Source organism: Coccinella septempunctata, chromosome 2 (genome assembly GCF_907165205.1).
Source record: "Coccinella septempunctata chromosome 2, icCocSept1.1, whole genome shotgun sequence".
Classification (NCBI taxonomy): Eukaryota; Metazoa; Arthropoda; class Insecta; order Coleoptera; family Coccinellidae; genus Coccinella; species Coccinella septempunctata.
The window spans coordinates 21,246,596-21,270,042 of NC_058190.1; the positions used below are offsets into that span (position 1 = coordinate 21,246,596).

General features: G+C 34.4%; 1 protein-coding gene across 4 annotated transcripts in view; it reads left to right on the top strand.

The window, feature by feature from the left end:
• The window catches only part of LOC123307709 (ubiquitin carboxyl-terminal hydrolase 34), a 177,075-nt gene that overhangs the window by 53,827 nt on the left and 99,801 nt on the right, over positions 1 to 23,447 (top strand). The window contains exons 10-22 of one of the 4 annotated variants that reach the window (XM_044890118.1): positions 31 to 206; positions 277 to 354; positions 3,612 to 3,666; positions 3,718 to 3,846; positions 6,369 to 6,528; positions 6,798 to 6,944; positions 7,041 to 7,168; positions 11,797 to 12,045; positions 12,195 to 12,293; positions 13,269 to 13,591; positions 16,331 to 16,544; positions 18,388 to 18,730; positions 18,789 to 18,977. In XM_044890118.1, coding sequence (XP_044746053.1) covers positions 31 to 206; positions 277 to 354; positions 3,612 to 3,666; positions 3,718 to 3,846; positions 6,369 to 6,528; positions 6,798 to 6,944; positions 7,041 to 7,168; positions 11,797 to 12,045; positions 12,195 to 12,293; positions 13,269 to 13,591; positions 16,331 to 16,544; positions 18,388 to 18,730; positions 18,789 to 18,977 — 2,290 coding nt within the window. The remainder of the gene's footprint in view (positions 1 to 30; positions 207 to 276; positions 355 to 3,611; positions 3,667 to 3,717; positions 3,847 to 6,368; positions 6,529 to 6,797; positions 6,945 to 7,040; positions 7,169 to 11,796; positions 12,046 to 12,194; positions 12,294 to 13,268; positions 13,592 to 16,330; positions 16,545 to 18,387; positions 18,731 to 18,788; positions 18,978 to 23,447) is intronic. The other 3 variants (XM_044890119.1, XM_044890121.1, XM_044890120.1) reach the window with 3 other exon arrangements.

Below are 23,447 nucleotides of genomic sequence, written 5' to 3' on the forward strand. Positions count from 1 at the left end.
TGGCAATACTTACTTTTTTAAATATTTTAGAGCCGTTAGGAAAAAACTGATGAATGCATTGAATATTGTCATACCAGACCCCCTCAGTCATGTCAGTGGTGCTGGTCGAAGTAGTAGTTCTCAAGAAGAAGGAGATGAGGATGAATCTATTAAATTAAGAAAACGTAGGAAGATATTGAGGAAGACCCGTGTTAAAAAACAGAAAGGTGAGAGAAACCATATAAAGTATTCGCCATGTGGGTGACAGTTCATGTGAAATAATGGAAATATTTACAGGTTTGCGAGACAAAAACCATTCCAGAAGCCAAGTTTGCGTAGATCCTCCTCCATCATCTGATATCCCTTCTATCCATGGTCAGTAAATAATAAAATGATAAATTTTGAAATTAATGGAAAATCGATCCACTGCTGCTTGTTGGGCTTTTTTCTACTCGGAATCCTGATATAATCTTAGTGTATTACTTCGATAACCATAATTAATGCGGAAAAATCTGGTAACAATTAAATGTTGTGCGAATATCAATATGCACTCTCATCCTTCTCGTACTGGGGCAATCCTCTTTACTTAATCAAGGAAAATTATATTAAAGGGAACTGCTCTTATTTTTCTGTAATCATTCCATATTTTCTGTAATTTCAACTTTGTTTTTGCTGAAAATAAGATGACGCCTATAACAATGGGGCATGAATGTATACTCCATTCACTTTTATTTTAACACTCGGTTGGCCATGGAAATTTGACACATTTCACTCTGTATAGTACGAAAATGTGGGGTTATGACGCTTGTCAAAACATTTTTGGGTTTTAAATCAAAGCTATGTTGACCGTTCTACGTAAAAGTTTCTGTTATTATGTATTTTATCACAATGTTGAATCTCTTTGGATAATATGTGACAAATATAATTGAAGTTTATACAAACTGATTGAACTCATACAAAATCCAGATATTTGCATGAAAAATATAAAAAGATCATAATATGCACTAGCTTGATGAGAGTTAATGTTCGTTATATTCTTTGGCTAAAGTTTGAATACGTTACATCAGTTGTAGATCAAAAGTATTAACCTGAAGATGAAATGCATATGATGCAGTGGTTTGGAATGGGTCTCCTCCGAAGGAATTAACAGATAATTACAAGAATGTTAGATTCTTCAACAAAAATCATCTCGCATCAATATGAGTAAAAGGAATTAAAGAAACTTTCAAGTCAAGATGAACTTCTCCTTTGAACAAAAATTCCTCATGAATAAACAATTAACAGGACAACTGGCGCGTATTTGTGGCTGTTCATCTCAATACATTGATATAATAAAAATAATTAGGTATTTATTGGTACCTTAAGACATTTACAATGTATATGTATAGGACAAGTCAAATGAAAAATTAATTTTCGGGAGCTTATTCTACGATGACATTAATCGAAAATCCTGTAGTAAACTTTTCGCATTAATTCACTCAAACATAAAATTCTCAAATGCCACCACTTTTTTGGGTTAATCATCTTCATTCACAATCTTTCTGATTGTGGAAATATTCAGCCGAAATATAAGTCGTTTAGATTCAGATAAAACATTATATAAATACTCTTACATTGAATATGTTCGCTACCGTCTGACGTATTGTGGATTTTAGAATATCAGGGTATAACTATTCGAATGAGCGGACCCGAATTCTAAATAGCACTTCCTGAAACCCTGTCTCTTTTTTCAATCATCTTCGGCATTTTCGTAATAAAATTGATATTACATAGTTGTGGCAACGGCGTTATGACATTAACGACATTTCATGAGTGCCAACCTTACTCCGTTCTAGTTACAAAAACTTGAGAAAATTATTTCATGGCCAACCGACTGCTAAAATAAATGTGAATGGAGTATAGTAATAAGAATTAATTAAGACGCATATCATCCGCTGATGCAAGAAATGGATCACGCCTTCATAGTAAGGCAGGTAAATAATAAACAAATTAATTCAGATGCATAACATCCGCAAATAATCAAATCAACGAATGTTACGATCTAAATCGAACTAAGAAACTACCATCGCTCGAAGTATTACCAGGAATTTCATTTCGTCGACTGATGTGTATATCAACAAGTATTACGGTCTGAATCGAACTAGCCACTGTTCAGACACCGAATGTTACGATCTAAATCGAACTAAGAAACTACCATCGCTCGAAGTATTACCAGGAATTTCATTTCGTCGACTGATGTGTATATCAACAAGTATTACGGTCTGAATCGAACTAGCCACTGTTCAGACACCGAATTTGAATTCGTCTCATCAATTGTTTCAAATTTGTGGTCCTCTAGTATGATGCTCAAGAAAATTAGCAACTTTTTTATGCTTCACCTTCATCATATATAAACTAATTACAAAGATTTTTGTAAAAAATCAATGTGAAACCTAGCATTTCTCGGTGTATCTGGAAATTGTCCTTCAATAAGGAGGCTTTTGTACTCATTGCTTGGGCGATATTCTTATTTCTTGGGGACATATAATAAAAAAACCCATTTCAGGGCACATTTTTAGACGCTAAAAATTAAGCTCAATTCCTTTGAGGGAAAAAACTAGGATAGTTTTATTCGGTCACCAATGAAGCCATTTAAACAATCTCTTGTGGGAACTAAATCTTTATTGAATTCCAATTCAACTAGAGTTCTGTTCACAATACATCATAATTATCTTGGGAAGAATCAAAACCATGATCTCTATTCGAAGTATCAGTAACTAATTGTTTGCTGAAAATAGTGCACGTCTTCCATTCAGACTGCCAAACGTCCTTCTCCCTTACATTCGAATTAAGAAAAGAGTTGGACCATAAAGGATTACGCGACTTCAGTCTTGGATTCGTATTTTCTGGAATTGGGACAGAAATGTATTCCAAGAAATCATAACTGCGGTCTGTCTAGGAATATGGGGCGGTTTTATTCGGAATGGTTTCTACTGTATAAAATGAGTTTAAAAGAAGTAAAGAACGTTGGTGTTCGCAAGCCTTTGTCAAGATAAGAAAGACAGAGAGATTGATTTATCTCTGCCTCAGTTATGGTTAGAGTTAGGATGATGTATTTTAACAAGTAAAAACGGAAAAGACGATATTCATAAAACTTACCTAAACCTTTTTTGGTTGAGACTGCACTATATCTCAGCTATTATAAAAGATAGAGACATGCGGTTTCAGCGACCTTCTAACACTTTTTTTGTAAAACTTTTTACGTCACGAACAGGAATATTCCAACTACTTCTGTTCCTGGAATACAGGCCGATATCAAAAGTGTTCACTTTTGGAGATCTTATTATTTCTCAGGCCCTGTATAAGATAGAAAAAAATTAAAAACTGCCTATGATGGATAGTTTTACATAAAAGTCATTATTATCATTTAGAAGTTTTTTTTAGAGCACTGTTTTTAAGATTGGACAAAAACTTGGTATTTTTCAATTGGAACACAATTGATGTATCACAACCAAATCTTTAATAAATTTTAGCTTCAAAAATTAGAAAAATCCATATTTATGTTTGCTTTTCCAATAGTAGGCCACGAATTCTTCCACCCATGCATTCAATTATTACTAGGTTTAGAACACTTATTTTTTATATCCTTTCAGATAATCCTAATAGGATATCAGACATAATGCATGAAATTGAAGATATCATGGAATCGTAAGTTTTTATTCGCATTTGAAATAAGAATTCAATGTTTACCTTTTTTAGAAGTCTAAAATCACCGACATATATGGAAGATAGTTCATCTTGTAGTGAAATGGGTAAGGAAGCTGTTATGATGATGGAAAATCGAGGAGCAAATATGGATCCCGATTATTTCGCTGTAGGTTCAAAAAGGTATGTATGTAACACGTACTATCCAAAGTGGGAAGTCTAACAAAAGGTTGAAGTAACGCCGATGATCTTATACTTTTAAAAGTTCAGGATTATTTCAGAATATCAGTCGGTTTGAAATATTTCTGAAACTGACATTCTACAAAATGGTGTTATTTAAAATCATCAGTGGAAAATTCATGTATAGATTTGGTTGGTCAGGGAAATACGCCTCATTCATAGTGAAGAAGGCATTTGAAAGCGAAAATCAGTGAATCATATAAGTAAAACTTTTCGATTCTTGGAGAAAAATTTTCCGCGAAACAAAAGAGCGCTTTCGTTTTTCTCGATGAAAATATGTGCAAAAAATTGTGCTACACCGTTACTAATCTCTGCCGTTGAAATTTCCGCAAAAGTCCTATTTTTCCGAAAAATTAAGGCCCCCAGCACTTCCGTGTGTCTTGTTGAGGATGTCATTTATAGATTTGTTCACCAACCGTCTGTCATTATTTGAAGTTTTACATTTTTTGTGTATTTTGAGGTCAATTGGATTCACTTCAAAAATAATTGATTTTTTTAAAGGTTATCGAAAACGTACCTATTTCGTATGGTAATATTTTATATTAATTATCTGAAATAAAAATCAAAGGTTAATAAATTAATGAACTTGTGATTTTCACTTTCTTTCATCGTCCCTACAAAAAGCTAGTTTCATAATTTTCATAAATGTCCTGATTATATAATTATCCATTTTTTTTCATTGTATTGTAACGTCCGAATCTCCTGAATACGCCCCTGTCGCCGCACGAAAACATCGCGAATATCTCTATAGCTCTCTGAGCTGCCAGAATATACTCGAACGAGGGCGTATCGATATAAAAGATATGCAAGGCAGATGCACTGGAATTGAAGCTGCCAAACAAGCATTGCACCGGGTACAGAGCAAGGTGGGATGCAACATCGAAGAAGCCTCGGCCAGTGATAATAGCATAGAAGAGGTAGTACGCCGAGTTCTCCAAACGCAATGAAATAGAGGATCATGATGCTGGAATTGCAGCGAAAGAGGTCATATTCAGCGCAACTGCAACTGGAGGAAGTCATATCGGAGATGGACGTTTGCTGTTTCTCAACTTGAAACTCGGGAAGTCCTGTGGGACCCTCTTTTATACAGAATAAAATTATATGTTTTCCATGTATATATGTATATCCTTGCCCTTGTTCAATCGTAGGAACATTCTCTCATTAAGTAAGTGTTCCGAGTTTTACCAATTTGACACACGGCATAAAGAGGTTTGGTAACGTGTCCTATACAATTGTATTTTTTTTCCTAGAGTATGCTAAAAATTATTATTATTATTATGTTTTCTAAAGTGCACTGTGCAAAGCATTGATCTCAAAATGCACGAAAAAGTAAAAATTCAATTTCATTAGATTTAACCAATTCATCACTATAATAAAAAAATTGATGAAAAAAATCCCGTCAATGACCAACTGATCCTCAGTAATAAAAGCTCGATCCATTTCTAGCACAAAAAGTTGAAGTAGCCTTTACAAAAACTCAACTAGTCACTATCTCTCATAGAAGATTAAGAAAAATTTCACAATTATAAAGAAATTGCGTAATTTGAAATTATGTCTAGATACAAAGTGATGGATTTTTTGCTCTTCTATTTTCTCTGTACGACGTATCCTAAATTGCTTAATTTTGGCTGATTCTGATACTTCTAGACTAGATAGGGAAAAATATTGAGAGGCAGGCTGAAGGACTTTGGTCGATGGCCTTTGACTGTGGTCAATAAATGACAGTTATTATTATTATTATTATTATTGAGAGGAGTCCTGGAATCGAGATTCATTAAAAGTTCATTAGTGGAAGGGAAAGCGATATCTTCATTCTCCTTGAAGATATAACCAAATTTTTATATTATGTCGATTTCGAAAAAGTGCCATAACTTCTTTATTTTCCAAAATATCTGAAAACGATAAAAACCTTTTCCAGGCACTTCTACTACCCTATATTTTTTTTTTTAATCTCTCGTGCTAAGGCTGGGAGAAAAACAACTTCGTTATTTTAAATACGAATGCATTCTTTTTTTTTTTATTACATATCATATAAAAAAATTGCTGTCCAAATAAAGAACAGATAGAAGAAATTTAACGGACATAACCCTCTGAGGAATATTAACCGTTTAATTTATTCTATCTGTTCTAAACTGTTCCCTCATTACCCTACGTTTTATATCTATATATTTATATATAAAGGGTGTATTTAAAGATGATGCTTTTTTAACTGCTTTTTTAACAGAAGATAAAACTGGTCAAAATAAAGCGTTTCACCAAAAATCACTTATACAAAACTTTCAAAATGACAACGTAAAAAAAAATTGAAAATGATTACTGAAATAGATCCTATTTCGTAATAGGATCGTTTATTATCTGAATTATTGCAAAGGAATGGGAATTCATTACTTCTACCTTCTGTCAAAAAAAAAGCCTCCTTTGAAAACACCCTGTATATATATATTATATCAAATACATATTTATAGACACATTCTTGAAATGTTAAGTGGTGAAGAAGCCGAAATGGAAGGAGATAATGACGGTAGTTATTCATCGCGGATGAGCAACAAGAGTGAGAAAAACATGGCCGATTTCGATGGTGAGGATTCTGGTTGCGAGGAGGAATTAGTACAACTGGCAGTTCATGTAAGTTGATTCGCATTCACTAGAGTAAAAAGCAGAAAATAAATTGAAAATATTTCTCCGCATACATATGTTCTTATTGTTTTTCAAATTGCGTCCTTTAATATTGATCAACTGAATATTAGTGTTTAGAAACTTGTCCTCACCCGACAACCCCTTCAACAATGTGCTTTATATTTTTGTAACTCTTGTTGAAGTACTCAATTAAATATCGTAATTTATTTACACTTCGATCTGCCGAGTATAAAATTTTGATGAAGATTTTTTTACAGGTGCAAATGAAGGCAATGTCTAGTCAGTCTTCACCTGACAAATCTCCAGTCAGGGTAGATCCATGTTTATCATCGAATTTCAAAGCAGATAATGTTTGCGTACCAGGAAACACATTGCTTTGGGATCTTCTACAAGATGATAAAATTGTATGTTCCAAAAAATAATTCGAAGTATACAGTTTAAACCCCAACCCTTTCTTTTGTACTGTGAAAGTAAATGGCTGTATGAATTCATGTTTTCAGGGACAATTAGGTGAAGGATTGGCTTTGGAAGCAGAAAAAACACTTTGCAATTTAATTTGTTACACTCCCGACAAAGAAATCCGAATGAAATTCATTGAAGGATGCTTGAAAAACTTGGAGAATCATTGGTAAGTGGTCCTTGCGAATATTCAAAAATCAATAATTATATGCATTGTAAATAATGGTGGAGCTTATTTACTTAAAAATGGTCCGATTTTTTGAATTTTTGTTCATTAGTTCACTGAGTGAAAATTTGTATGATAATGGCATATGTTTAATTCCAGTCTATTCAATATAAGTTACATCAAAACCCATCCTGAAAGTTGAAACTCTACTAAACTAATGTTACGTTCTCTTCACTTAATTAAAACGTCCCACTGATTAAAAATATTTATTTACAATTTTTTACACTAATAATATTACCTCCACTCGCCGCTTGCACATTAAACCGTACTGTCCTGTCCCTCCGCTAGGCTTATATAGGCGCTGAAAACATTGTCGCGGTTTCCAGAAAAAAGCGGCCGCCGGACTGGTTATACTGTACCCTCCTTAATTAAGCAGTCTGTTCTGTCCCAGAACAGATTCCGTAAATTTCTCCGAGGACCCTGGCGAAACTTGCAATCATCGCCCTTCCAACAGTAACCTTTCTGATGGAAGTGGCACTCCACAGTTTTGCTTGCTTGCTCCTTGATTTTCTTCGGTTTAAAATTGCATACTAAGATCCGTATACCAGTCTTTTGATATATTATTATTATTCGCACAACCCGCCAATTCCGCTGGTCCAGTCCACAACCGAGCTTGGGAACAGCTAATTTCCTAACTCTAAAGCGTTGAAGGTCTTCTTTCAAGCTATGCAGTGCCGTGCATTGATTCTGATAGATTGGCTTCTGATGGAAATGCTGCTTGTTGACTAGCTAATAAATGAACCGACCTTCACTTCAATTTCAAAGCTTTTCAGATTCTTGTCTACTGTCGCGACGTAAAATTTTTCTCTGAATACTCTTGTTATACGTTCACTACACAATGAGCGAGAGATATCGCTCAGAGTCTGTAAAGAGGTCTTGATGTACTTTCGACATCGAACCGTGCAACGCGTGTCTCACCATAGCAATTCATAAACTCCATAATCGCTGCTACCTTTCATCGGAACTTCCACAAGACTTACTTCGTCTTGGTCCTACGCGTACGGGGCTAATCGGCTGAAATGGACTACCTTCGGTTTTCCTCTTGGAAGCTTCCTTATCCTGTAAACTACATCATTTATCCTCTTGATAACTTATCAGGTCCGTCCCACTGTCTCTGCAACTTCGGTGAAGAACCTTTCCTCCTTTTTGAATTATGTGAACATAGCAGATCTTCAGCGGTGAACCCACCTTCAATTGCCTTGATGTCGTAGCGCTGTTTCATTCGGTCACTTCAACTTCAACACTTCTTTATTTCATATTAATCACTTTTTACAATAGCAAAAGCAATATAAAACGAAATGACGTCACATTAAAAACATCATTTAGGTTCTTACTGAAAACTACAATGTTGAGACATTCTTATCTCACTAAAATTACCTAACATAAATTCGTCGAGAGCGTAGGGTTCTAGATTCATCAGGAATTGCTTCAATCTTAGCTTGAATTGTTTTTCTGATCTCAAATTTTTTAACTGGTTATAAAGTCTGTTGTAGAACTTAATACCCATATAATATGGACTTTTTTCAAGGAGTGTCAAGCGATGTGTTGGAAATACAGTGTCGTCTCTACGAGTATTATAGTCATGGTCTGAATTAGGAAATAAGTCTTTGTTTCTGAATACAAAAACTATGATCTCGAATATATGAGGGGTTCGTGTTTTCGCCTACTTGAAACTGGGTGTCATAAACAAGAATATATTCCGGTTTCTCCCTTTTTTGCTGCCTCGTCCTAAAAATCAAGATATTCGTTTTTTCTCTATTGATGCAGAGTCTGTTCTTCTCGAACCAACTGATTAATATTCTGAGAGTCTTGTCTGTATTTTCTATCAGTTCTGGTATATTTCTTCCTCTAACTAGCACATTTGTATCATTTGCAAATTGTGTCAGGTTAAAATCCAAATTATTCGATTCGCTTATTATAGTTTCGAGATCATTGACATAATTAAATTGCCCCTAATATACTGCCTTGGATGACTCCTATTGTGTTTTCCTGTACTTAAGACCTGACTGATTTTCCTCCATGCTGTATTATTACTCTCTGTGACCGGTCAGTCAAATAGGACCTAAACCATTCAAGAGCCTCTCACTCCATTCCTATCCAAACAATCAAAGGCCTTTGAGAGGTCTAAAAAGATTCCCATCCCTATATCAGGGCGATATAGGGAAGGAATGGAGGAGGGCCCTCCAAATATTTTAGGATTGCCTGTGTGAAACTATATGGCACTTTGTGTTGACTTGTTTTTGAGGTAACCATGTTGACTTTCGGTTATTACTTTGGATTCGATAAGAAATTCTGTGAATCTAGAGTACATAACTAGCTCAAAAATTTTTAAGAACCCTGAAAGCAAGCTTATCGCTCTATAGTTGTTGAAGTCACTTCTATCTCCCTTACCCTTGTAGAGAGTTCTTATCTTTGCTAGCTTCAGTGAATCTGGGAATATTCCCTCTCTGAATGAGTTGTTCAGTATGTGGCAAAGAACTCCAGTGATCGTGGGGAGTATTTTATGAATTAGACTCGTTGGAATTTTATAATCTCCAGAGCTATTCTTATTTTTAAACTTTTTGTTCAGTTCTAAGATCTCTTCCGCTGTAACCAATTTCAGAATCATTGCGTTTTGGTTCACGTACCTAAATGAACCTATGTTGCTTCTTGGCAAAGTATTCACTAAATTTGGTAAGATGTCGATCAAATATTTGTTGTAACTACATATTCACTGTTTCTCTAGGGCTCCCTTCTATTATGCAGTTATTAAAATTTTTAGGTTTACCTGTATTTTCTCTATAAATCGTCCACATGCATTTGTTTTTGTTATCAGAATTCCTTATTTGGTGTTCATAAGCTTCTGATCGAGCTCCGCCTAACAGTTCATCATATTCTTTTTGTGTGGTAGATTACATTCCGTTATATTTCTCATTCAATTGCTTGAGCATCAATAGGTTGTCTAGTTCACGCTTTTTTTTATTGGGTAGCTTCATTTGTTGGGTATAATTTATGTATGCTTAGGCTTTCTACCTGGATTGCATAATTTTCTGGGGAATTTACTATTGGAAATAAGCATAAAATTATTCATAAAGGCATTCCACTGTTGATTCACATCGCTAGCATCGACATCGACCTTCTTAATTCACTAATATAGTCCTCCCCAGCTACGTCTTATCCAGGCTTACATCCAAACTCCAGATCACAATTAAGCCAATAAGAGTTCTCATCCATTTTCTCATTCAATTTTCGAGAATTTTCCTCCATTCTTTCGTTCATCTTACTCAAAAAGTCCATCGCGTTCTGTAGTCTTGTGGTCATTGGCATGAACTCCAAATAACCGAAAATATTTATTAAATTGGATAGATCAATTGTAGATTGATTTCTTAATAACCATGTTATGTCAGGAATTTTCATTTAGATTTGAATTTGAGCAAATCAGGGTACAGCAACAAGACGAAGTTCATTACCGAGAATTTGTAACACCCTGTGGAGTGCAACAACAATTACACCTGTTGTCAACTGGGATCGCATTGAACTCTGATCTTTTCTGAACATTTTGTTTTTCGAATCACGACATATCTGATTTTACTGGAGATAACTTTCTTAAAGCGCCAATGGTTTACCCTTTGTTGAAAACGGCTCCTTAAATGCTTAGCGATTTATCGAAGATATTCTTATTTTTTTTATGAAACTCTTCATTCTTTAAATCAAAATGGTCATCTTGAAGCGAATATTCCTGAAATAAATTGATAGACTGATCACTGATAGTCAGTGATCCCTATCAGTGTTGTTTTTTGGGTAGTGTATTTTATTTCAAAATAATCAATAAGGTTTGAAGGTTGATATTCCCTGTCTAAATGTCTCGCTCAGGTTGTACCGCCTTACATTATGCGAAGATTGAAGATATGTAAGCACGCCATTGGCATTATAATCTCAAGCTTTATTTTCGATATGAAAACTGTTTGGATGAATTCCTGGCTTATTCACGTAAACTCAGAAGAATTGCTCGATAGTTATGTAAAATTTGAAAGATCGTAAGAGCTAACCGTTACGTTCAAGTACATAATAAAAAATTCTAATTTCCACGGCCTACTTAACGACGAATTTTTTTGAAAGCACTTTACAACCACTTTCTAAAGTATTATTCTGGAAATAATGGTCCTATACAGGGTATCCCAAATTGCTTCATTTTGGCTGTTTCTGGTATTTCTAGACTAGATAGTTTAAAACTTCGAATTTGAGTCTCCTCAATGTTTTCACCTCGTGATCATAAATACGATTCCTCATGCTTGCCGATTGAAGTTTTCGACGCTTTGATAATGGCCTAGTGACAGATCATAGTTTTAAAAGTATAAAATCCATAATTTTTTTATATTTTTAATTTCTTAGTGTGTTTCTGTTTCAGCTTTATGCTATTTATGCTTTATGCCAATGCATAAATGCATGAAATATTTATGAAATACATCGACCAATTTCGCGTGATTTATTTTTTAGTCTAAGCAATAAACAAGTTATTCGTTGGTTGCTCTTGGCTTTCATATATATTCACATTTTGAAAAGATTACTTGAAACAGATTTTTTTCTTTCAGTTCGGTAGTAGTGTCACTGCGAATGCTGCCAAAATTGCTCACTTCATTCAGAGGCATGGATATGCATAATGTGACTCATTGGGCTGAGAAGCAACATCACATGATGAAACATTTTTTCAATGATTTGAAAGTGTATACATCAAAACCTGTGAATTCTCTGCCATTGTATTCGCATATAATGCAAATTCAAGTGAGATTGCACTTTCTGTCTGCAGTTTTTTCGCCAGTTGTGTCCCCAAGTTCATTCAAGTAAGTGGAATTCTTTTGTTTTACTCTGCACGCAATGTTATGATATTTTAGCCGTAGATGCTAATATCGTGGTAGATGACCTGTTTCAAGAGAACCAGATTCAAATATCATGATAAACATCAAGCTCTGCATTTTTAAATTCTTTTCAGTTTCTTGTCACCTCAGGATAGACCAGAAATGAACCTCAATCAACTATACCCACCTGTTTCTAGATTTTATTTACATTTGGAGGAGACGCCTAATCTCAAGTAAATATTGACAGTATCCCGAAAATGAAAGGAATACGATCGTTTAATAATATAAGAGTGGAAAAATCATTTTCCCCAATAGTAAGGAAGAAAATCACTTTCCCGCATTATTGCGGGAAAGTGAGGAAAGTAACGCACGGGAGTAAAAAAATATCTTTCACACACTAGAAAAGCATTTTAATTTCCACAATGTCATTGCAAACTTTTTCACCTAATTATTGGCTGCCTTGTGGTCCTTTCAACTGCAGAAATTAGGGATGTATGTGGATATTCAGTCACCAACTATTCTTCATTGCGACTCGCGAATAGAATGTTGCTTCATTGTTAGATTAATGCTGTATTAATAATACACGATCTATGTTATACCGAAAAAACAACACTTCTAAACATCAAATGTCTGAAGAAAATACTTTAGAAAGATATACTTCTGGAAATGAAGACAGAATTTCAATAAATCAATATTAAATTCACCGTTTAATTTATTTTCTGTTGTGTAGCTATATTAATAGTTCGAGATACATTTGAACTATTAACTGTCATGCAGATGGTAAAAGATACGGATATCTGTTCGAATAAAATCTAAGACATTGCAGCTGTGGGAGAAAATATCATTTGATTCAAAATACAACTTGCATGAAATTAAAAAGAAATGACCTAATCAAACTATTCATTATAGATAATCGCAAATGTATTCTATTATTCTTCATCAAGAGTTAAAAGGCAAAAATAATTATGAAAACTCTCGATCCACTCAATGATCATTTTTGAAATTAATTTTAATTGAAAAGCCTGGCGCCTGAGCTGTCTATTTGATTTCAAAGGAGTCCTTCACATACTTGTAAATAACATTCCTTAAGAATATATCACTTAGTGAAAACATACTCGGCATGTTTTCCTCAGAATACCCATGAAAATATCATTTTCACCAAATATTTTAATTGGGTTACAACTCCAAATAATGTCTCTTTCATTCAGACTCAGTATTGAACAAGTGGATACCCTATGGGAGTGCCTTGCCCATGATTCAGAATGTTCAGATGAACTCTTCAGTTGGCTGCTATCTCAGACCAAGACCAATGAACTGCATGCGCTGAAGGTTGATGCTTTGAGGCGATTATATATTCATCATCTACCTAGCTTACCTCTAGAAAAATACAGCATGATATGTTTGAGCCTTTTTCAACATCTATGCAGCCTTAACAACTTTTTGATGGTTAAAGATAGGGACAGCTCTAAAAATGGTCACAATGTTGGTATGGATCATATGTGGAAAATAGCTTTAAGAGCTACTAATACAGGTGAGACATGAAAACATCTTTAGTTGAGTAATAATCATACACAAATATCGATATTTGAACCCAATTATCCGGTGTCAAAAACTGATGGGCAATTAACAGATAATATAATAACAGTTGTCAACCTTGACATGATAAATTTGTTATAAAATTTCACTTTCCCAGTGGTAGAATATTCTCAAAATATGTAATTTTGAAACTTTCAGTTTCTGAAGATTTGGAAAACTGGTAATGCTATTATTAGTTATGCACATCAACTGTTAACAAAAATTACCTCGAAACTGTCCCAAAAAAAAGAATACATCTCTATACAGGTTAAGGCATAAATCTGGAATGAAATTAATATTTCTTCAACCAATGACTCGAAATGATAACACTGAAACCCGATAATTGGTTTTTAATTGCCTTCATTTTCTGGAAATAAAATTTAGTGTTTTCCTCCCTTAGTCGCAGTCGCATCCCAAATTCCGTACCATGAAGTCTCATACTGCATCCGTAATCAATTCGCGGGCACTTCGGCACGGAAGTCAAGCAGATGGTTTTCTCTGTTACCATCCGTAATCAAATATTTTCATTTGAAAAACGGAAGTTGGATGGGATTATAGTTGAGGAGTTGAGAATACCACTCAATTTTATTGCTTGAATAAGGGTAATTGAAAATCAATTCACAGTTCCCATCATTTTCATTTTGAGTTATTGGTTGAAGAAATATTACTTTTATTTAAGGCTGAAACTTTATAAACTTTTGTTTCTTGTTATGTAAATCAAAATTATAAAACTCAGTCAACGTCTAATGGGGATACAGCTGGTCAGTCAGCTTTAAGCCAGACGCAAATAGAAACGCAGGTTGGTGAGGTGACGCAGCGAGAGTTTTTGTAAAACATAGAAAAGAACAAGACCGCGCAAATAAAGTTTGACAGTGACTTGTCAGATAATACGTGCTGCTCAGGAAAAACCTGCGTCACCTCACCAACCTGCGTTTCTATTTGCGCCTGGCCTTAAAGCTGACTGACCAGCTGTGTCCCCATTAGACGTTGACTGAGTATTATAATTTTGATTTACATAACAAAAAACAAAAGTTTATGAAATTTCAGCCTTAAGAAATTGATTTTATTATGTCGGTGATCACGACATGTTTGGCCGTGCACCTGAGGCACATGTTCTAATATCCACTTGACTGACCGCAGCATTTTATTGTATATTATGAATATAACCACCTGAGAAAAAAGCAGGCTTAATAAATTCAGATACTTTTTTTGGCTCTGCCTCTCCGTCTAGTACGAAAAAGGGGGTTACCTGAATAACCCCTATACCTAAAATGGAAACTTTCAGAATTATCAAGGAAAACCTTGAAATAGGAGGACATAGCAAATTCGAACTGTCTGATTACTTTGTGACCTACAGAAACCACAGATGGAAACTAAAACTCGATGTCTCGATGAATACTTCTTATATTTCATTAATTTTCATGGATTCTCAACAAACAATTTATTGGGTACAATTTAAATACATGGTGTACGCCCTCGTCTGTTTTTGAATGCAGTGACATTTGACCAAATCGAGAATAAGAGATTTGTTTCGTGGATTTATATTTATATAATTTGATCCTTGTTCTATGAAAGAAAGTCTAATGATACCCTCTCGTTTTATTTAGTTCTGCATTGATATCGATCACAGATTACAGTAATCTGTGACTCGATTGATCAACGAGATCAAAAAATGAACTGTACCTTTTTGTCAGTTGTTAACGAATATTTGTGATATACACTTTAATTTCCGCTGTAAAAACGAGTCTGTAGATATTGTAACACTATCGAAGAAGTACCTACTTCTCTTCCTCCAGATAATTTTATGCTGACAAATTGTATTCACGAGGAAGGTAATTCAATATGATTTCAATAAAACACAGTTGACTGCAGAAATATCCAGTATATTTAGTTGACAAACACGGAGTTTTCACTAAACTCGTGAAGATAATTTGAACAGAAGACTAGAATAGATTTATGTATTTCTGTTTCTTTATGCATGCTCGAAATACCGTTCCTCTGATTAAATATTGCTGAAGTTACCATAAAACTTTCGGTTGAATCCGTTCCGCGACTGTTCATCTGAGATTTGGTTTAGCCTCTAATTCCAACAACGAATGGCGATAGTTCAAAAACACCGAATTCTTAGCGCTAGTTCTTGATTGTCCATACAGAAAACCGAACAACATGCTGAAGAAATGAAAGTTTTACACTCTTTCTCGAATCTAATACCTTTTCACACACCAATAATCCCGCATAATATAAATACAGCACATTCACAAGTCGTAGAAATGCATTCAAATTATTTTCAAATATCAATCAACAATAAAGTGTCTATTTCTGAACAGCGCTAATTAAAGTGGGAAAAACGAATCTTATCCCTTATTCTCAGAACTGAAAAAATAAAATCTAATCAGTACATATAAGCATACACCATGATTTTAGACAATTGAAATGGCGAATTATTAATCGAAACAACGAATTTCAGTTTCCTTCTGTGGTTTCCGAATATCACATATGTATTATGATTTCCATCCCTCATGGTCGAAAACCCCAACATGCAAATTTGCAGCAGAAAATTATGACTATTATAGCCCATCCACCGTGGGATGCCCTATATGTATAGAACTAATCCCGGGACTCCCTGTATATACAGGGAGTGAAATATTGCAGTATGTAGTGATGATTAATCTTATAACTTGATTATTTCTTCTAGATGTGAGCATGGCAGCCATGCAGTATATAAACAGTTATTACATAGGTCACAATTTACAACATGAGGGACAATTCATGCGACAGTGTATGACTCATTTGCAAGCTGCTACTGAAGATTTAATTTCATCAGGAACAGGTGTAGAAGATCCACCTTTATTATGCATCCAAAGAGCACTACTATTGATGAAGAGTCATTTAGACGCTTTCAAAAGGAGGTAAATTGAGATTTCGATAATTTTTTTATATTTTGAATCATTCTCAGTTTTAAGAATTTTTTTCCTAAATTTTTTTATTATTCCATTTCGTTGTGTTGAGCAAAACACATTTTCTGTCTTGAAAATGTATGAAGAAAATTGAACATCCAATAAAATTATTTTTCCAAATTAACCGTTAGACGGGTGTACAGGTTATAGGTTTACAAAGTATAGATATTGCCAAATAACTGCCGACTTTCAGCTTTCAGTGAAAAAATATTGACAACACAATTGGACAACTTCTCTTTGCCATGAGAAAAATTTTATAAAAAGCTGTAACTCAGTGAAAACTATTTAGGGCCACTTGCACCGTAGAACTAATCAATAGTTTAAGTCCAAAACTAAGTTCAGGTTATATGGTTATCGTGCACCGTGTCGTAAACCTCGTTTAACCTCCTCAACTAGCGATTAAAGTAAATCCCCCAAATTCGGTAGATTAAATAGAAGATTAATCGTAAACTTTGAAACCTATCCAATAAATAACGATACATCAGTTCCAAAATGGTTGTCACGGCGTTATGATTGATTAAATTTTCACGCGTCCCATTTTGGAGCTCCAACTGTCCAACACTTTATATAGTATTTGAAGCAAAAACCAACGTCGAAGATTCGAATTGGTATTAAGTAAAGTGAAAGTGTAATTTTCTGATTAGTGATTACTTGATAACGATTCTTGAAAACCATTTTTGCGGATTGGTACGTCCCCAATAGGGACCCCAAGAACCAGAGCGACCACTGACCAGATACTACCAGCACTTACAACAGTACCTAGCCGGATTGTGCTGAACAACAAAAAATTTTTAGATTGTTATTTTTTTTTTTTAAATCATGGATTTAGAATTGGAAGAAGAAATTTTTTTAGAAGACGATTTAGATATTTTGGAAATTATAGATTTTGGATTTCCTAGACGTATTTATATAAGGTCAAATTATTTTCAAAATATGGATGAATTAACGTTCCTCAATATATAAATATAAATTCTTCTATTGGCACATCTCTTCCGCAATTCCTTTATTTTATTCTCATAAAATCGTTTCAATACATTTGTAGGTCTATGCACATTCCCCGGAGATAATGAATTGAATTCTCTCGCAACTTTCTCCCACGTATTCATTTTGTCCTGGTTCGTGACCGCATCGGTTTTTTTATTCTCTATAATATTTTTGAATTTCGCAACAATAGTGAAAAGACATGTTTTTTCATTTGTCGTGAAATTGCATAAACGAATTCTGGACATTTTCTGTACAGTTTTATCTGCCATTTTACAAATTTCTCTAGTCCTGCGCAAAACGGCAAACGGAAGTCATGTGACGCTAGCGAAAGTACCAACTAAACCAACAAAATAACCAGATCTGTGGATTACTATTAATCCAGTTCTTTTGAACGACGGTGCAAGTCAAAGAGTTAATCTGAGATTTAATAAATTAATCGTAGTTTTCTTAACAGACGCTTAAAAGTAAAACGGTGCAAGTGGCCCTTAGAACTTTATAATTATTTGTGTGATGATATTTGAATGATTATAAGATTGTGATTTCAGTCTGAATCCACGTTTTCCAAATATTATTGAAAGAGAAAATATCAGAACTGAATCAATGTTCCATGCCCAAATAGTTCCAATCTTTTAGACAAACTGCATTATTCTCACAATTCACATACACGTCAAATATTGAATAATCAATCAATAGGAAGTGATTCTGTGAATATTCAAGGGAGTCACAATAACATACGAATATCAAGAAATTTTTTTGTGACTTTCTGTTCAGAATAAATTTATTCAGATAAGTTTTCTTTGTTTTTTTCAAGGTATGCTTACCATCTGAGAAAATGGGCTCTAGGGGGCAAGGGAATAGGCAGTCATTCAGCTAATTTAGGAGATAAATCTGGCAGTCCCATAAGGCTAGTTATACAATCAGGTAGTTCTACTGAAAGATGTTTTCTAGATTTATCGAGTTCAGATTACGTGGCCGAGTTACGGGCAGAAATTGTGAATTGGTGTGAAAGTTTGTCTCAAATGAAGAACCCAGATTCGGATAATACGACAGTTAGAAGTGGAGAAACATGGATTAGAATAATAACACAAGGCCAAGAATTGACCGTTGATTGTGATGAAAAAACACTGGGGGATATGGGTTTCAAAGATAATCAGGTATGAAAAGTTTCAATTATCAATCGCGAAAGCTTAACACCTTCATACACTTTTTCAGATGATATATATCTCAGTTGGTGTTTCAAGAAATATGAAGAAAAAGGAGTATATGGACTCTCCTTCAATGCAACCTCCTCCACCAAGAGAATCTATACCGGCTCTTTTATTATTACAGCCAAATTACTTTGAACAACTTTTTTCCCTAATGCACACTTTGAGTTCTATGAAAACACAAATCAAGGGAGGGGTGAGTAGTGTTATCATATTAAAGTGTTAGTTCAAGAGCTTTAACAAAATTTTTAATCACTCTTTGGTATCTGACTCTTAGCACAGCCGTTTATAGATATAGTCTGGAATACAAATTTGACAACGCCGCAATCGAAAGTAAACCGTGGGTATAATACTGGATGCGAAAGCGTGGAATTCATATTATTTTAAATTTAAAACACTAGCGAAATTATTATATTCATAATTTGTTGATAACCAATATCATACCCAACTTTATACCTATGCTCAACATTGCCATAGTGGGCGTTCTTCTAGACTAGTACTTTAGATGGCTGTGTTCTTGGGGCATGAATCTCATAACTCTAGGGAAAAAATCTTATAACTTATAGTCCAGAAGGTGGCGTCACTTTTGAACTAGTGATCGATCTCAGACCAATAGCGGAGGGCGTGGGAAGCGGTGAAACTCGCCGGAAAAATCTGAAAATTGAAGTGACCGATCTTCACTTGAAATTTTGAAAAATGATTATTTCAATCAAATTGAACGTAAAAATGGACGTCAGTTACGTTTATAGTGGTGGATTCTGCGTCAGTCAGGCTTCCAAAGTCAAGGGCAGTGACCAGCTTCCTTTGGCGCGCTGCACTTTATGCAGTTTTACTGACGCATATTCCACCGGCATCGTGCCGGCTGACTATTATTTATCGAGTGCACATAACAATTACTTGTTTATACAGGGTGTTTCATCATAAACTGGACAAATATATATAATGGGTAAATGACACCGGGAGAATCACTTTTAGATATCGATTGAAATTTATTCGGGGAGGATTCTGCATTTCTTAATAAACTTTTTAGGGTTTTCACTCCCAATCTCTGAAACAAAATCAATTAAAAATGAAATCGACGATTTGCTCCTGCGTAAATTCTTGCACTAATTTGTCAGGAGCAAATTAACTAGAAAAAAATTGTTGCCTGACAATGAACTGAAAATAAATAACGTTGAAATTATAATTTTAAGTGGTAACGTTTCGGAGTCTATATCAGACTCCTTCATCAGACGAAAAATCTGTTTTCGAAAATCTTCTGAATTGTGGCTTCTGCTTGACATTAATTGTCAATACATAGAAATAGAGACTGCAGAGAAATGTTGATTCATTTAATTTTGAAATTACCGGATGACAGCTCCTTCTTTAGTGAATTAAATGAATAAGATGTCAGTGTATGCACTGATTAGATTTTGTTTTTCCCGCTTCGAAAATAAGAGATAAGTTTCGTTTTTCCCACTGTAGGTAGCGCCTAAGATGTCTAAAATCATGGTGTATGCACTGATTAGATTTTGTTTTTCCGAGTTTTATGGCAACTTCAGCGATATTTAATCAAAGGAAATGTATCGAAAATACGTAATGTGAATTGTGAGCATGTTTAGCGAAAATTCCGTTTCCGTCAATTGAATATATTAGATACTAGCTGACCCGGCAAACCTAGTTTTGCCATTCAAATTATTTCTAGGGTAGATAATAATAACTTTTTGTCCAAATGTCGAAAACCTATAAGTACTCTATGATTGCTCGATTGGTCGTAAGAAAAAGGAATGCCTTTTCTTCTGTTCTGTACAATTTTTTTTTGGGAATATTTTGTTATATAAACCTTGCCCTAACAATAATAAACACAACAAAAAAAGAATTGTCCAATTTGGTGCGATCGTTTGAACAATAAAGCATTCTGAAGTAAACCATAGATCCTCTTTTATTAATATAGATAGATTTTGCCAATTAACTGTGTTTTATTGAAATTATGTGGAATTATCCTCCTCATGAATACTTGAAGAATGGCAAGTACTCATTCGAATCCTTCGATCGTGATGAAATATCTGCAGGTTCGTTGATCGATCGGGATCACAGATTACTGTAATTTGTGATCGATATCAACAGAGAACAAAATAAAACGAGAGAGTATCATTAGACATTCTTTAATAAAACAAGGATAGAACATGGTGGCGCCGCCACGAAACAAATCTCTTATTTTCGATTTGGTCTAATCAAAGATTATAGAGTAGAAAGATAGGAAACGCCCTCATATCGCTAGTACTAAAAACCGACTACATTTTGGCCAGTGAAAACACATTTGACAATGAGATGGCGCTGAAAACGTATTATCAATACAGAAAAACTGTTTAATAACAGTTTTCTGTTTTATAATTGAGGGGCGCGAAATTCGAATTCTATTCCTTGTATTGAATTTCAATATTGACCTTGTTGAGGTCGGAAAACAAACATCCTGAGAGATAAAACAAGAGGATGGTTTTGTTTTGTAACCAGGATGTTAGTTTTCATCTGAACATTGTTTGGAATCGATTGGTATCAATGGAATACTCTGTTGGATGTGATAAATTTTTATTTGCAATCTATAAAAAATTTACAAATTGAATTTGTACAATTTATATTAGAAATTGATATGAACGAATATTCAATTTACCGTCATACACATTTCCGTTACTTACGTATTATTTACAAAATTTTCAGAACCACAATTGAAAAAACCTTACAGAGGTTTACAAGACCTGTATTCAAGCCCGTCAGTATAATTTCTTCATGCTTTTTTATAACTTCTTCATGGTATGGTCTCTTTATGGCACAATATACAAATTGATTGACGTATGAATATAACACTCACAGAAGGTTTCATAAAACTTTGACTTTCCAAACGACAATTTGACAACCACCCGATTTCCAAATCGAAATCCATAAAACTTTTGCATTTCTGAATATATTGAAGGCAATTGAGAATCTTTAAATGGACGTATAAAAGTCATAATTTCCCCTAAATGAGCCCTTCATGCGAGTGATGCTTCCTGAATACAACAATTTACGTGGATGAACAGTTCTCAATCGACTTGTAGTAAAATGTTCATTGCACATGGTGTAGTCAGAAGTGTTTGCAGGCCTCTACGCCCTGAAAATTTCATCCACTTCGTAGCACTGAAAGTAAAAATCAATGAATGACCGAGTCACATGTTACCAGTTTTAATACTTACATTCCCATTTTCCTTAGTAAAATTCGTTTTATTTGATCCACAGTTCTTCACTATACGATAATTTTCGAACGATATTTTGAGGTTTTCGCCAAGAAATTAGACACAAATTTCAATAATCAGCAACTAGAACGGGCTTGAAAAACAAAAGGCGATACGAGGTTGTCTATGGATACGAGAATCAAAACATTCAAAACCTGTTTGATCAAAATGGCCATATGACTCTGACATCTCGCAAAATTTCATATGTCCCTCGAATTAAAATTTTAACCAGTCTTAGGGCCTTAAAAACACATTTGAAACACAGATGGCGCTCGCATCACTCTAGTCGCTTCGTTTCCTATCTTTCTACTCTATAATCTTTGGGTCTAATGTCATTGCATTCAAAAATTGACGAGTGCATACACCATGTTTTTAGACATCTTAGTAGCGCCGTTTAGGAATTGACAGTTGTCAATTGATATTTGAAAATAATTTGAATGCATTCCTACGACTAGCGAATGTGCTGTATTTATAAGCGATTATTGGTGTGTGAAAATGTATTACTTTCGAGAAAAGTCGTATAATATTCATTTATTGAACATGTCGTTCAGTTTTCTGTATGGACAATCAAGAACTACACCTAAGAATTCGGTGTTGTTGGACTATCATCACCCTTTGTTGTTGGAAATTGAGTCAGAGCCAAATCAGATGAACATTCGGGACGGATAGAGCTAACAGTTTTATGGCAACTTCAGCAATATTTAAGCAATAAAGGAACTGTATTGAAAATACGTAAAGTGAATTGTGAGCATATTAAGAAACAGAAATATGTTAATCTGTTCGAGACTGTTCTTCAAATATTCTTCACAAGTATAGTGATAATTGCTTTTCAGTCAACTGAATATATTGAATATTTCGCCAATAAACTATGTTTTATTGAAATCATATTGAATTGCCTTCCTCACGAATACAATTTGTCAAACAAAAATTATCTTGAAGAAAAATAGAAGTACTCCTTCGTATCCTTCTATAGTGTTGAAATATCTGCAGATTCGTTTCTACAACGAAAATACAAGTGTAAATCACAAATATTCGTTAACAGCTGATTCTTTGATGGATCAGGAACACAGAGATGACTGTAATCTGTGATCGATATAAACGCAGAACAAAATAAAGCGAGAAAGTATCATCAGATTTTCTTTCATAGAACAAGGATAGAACATGGTGGCGCCGCCACGAAACGAATCTCTTATTTTCGATTTAGTCTAATGTCATTCCATTCAAAAATTGACGAGTGCATACACCATATTTTTAGACGTCTTATAAATGAATCAACGTTTCACTGCAGTCTCTATTTCTATGTATTGACAATTAATGTCAAACAAAAGCCACAATTCAGAAGATTTTCGAAAACAAATTTTTCGTCTGATGAAGAAGTCTGATATAGACTCCGAAACGTTACCACTTAAAATTATAAT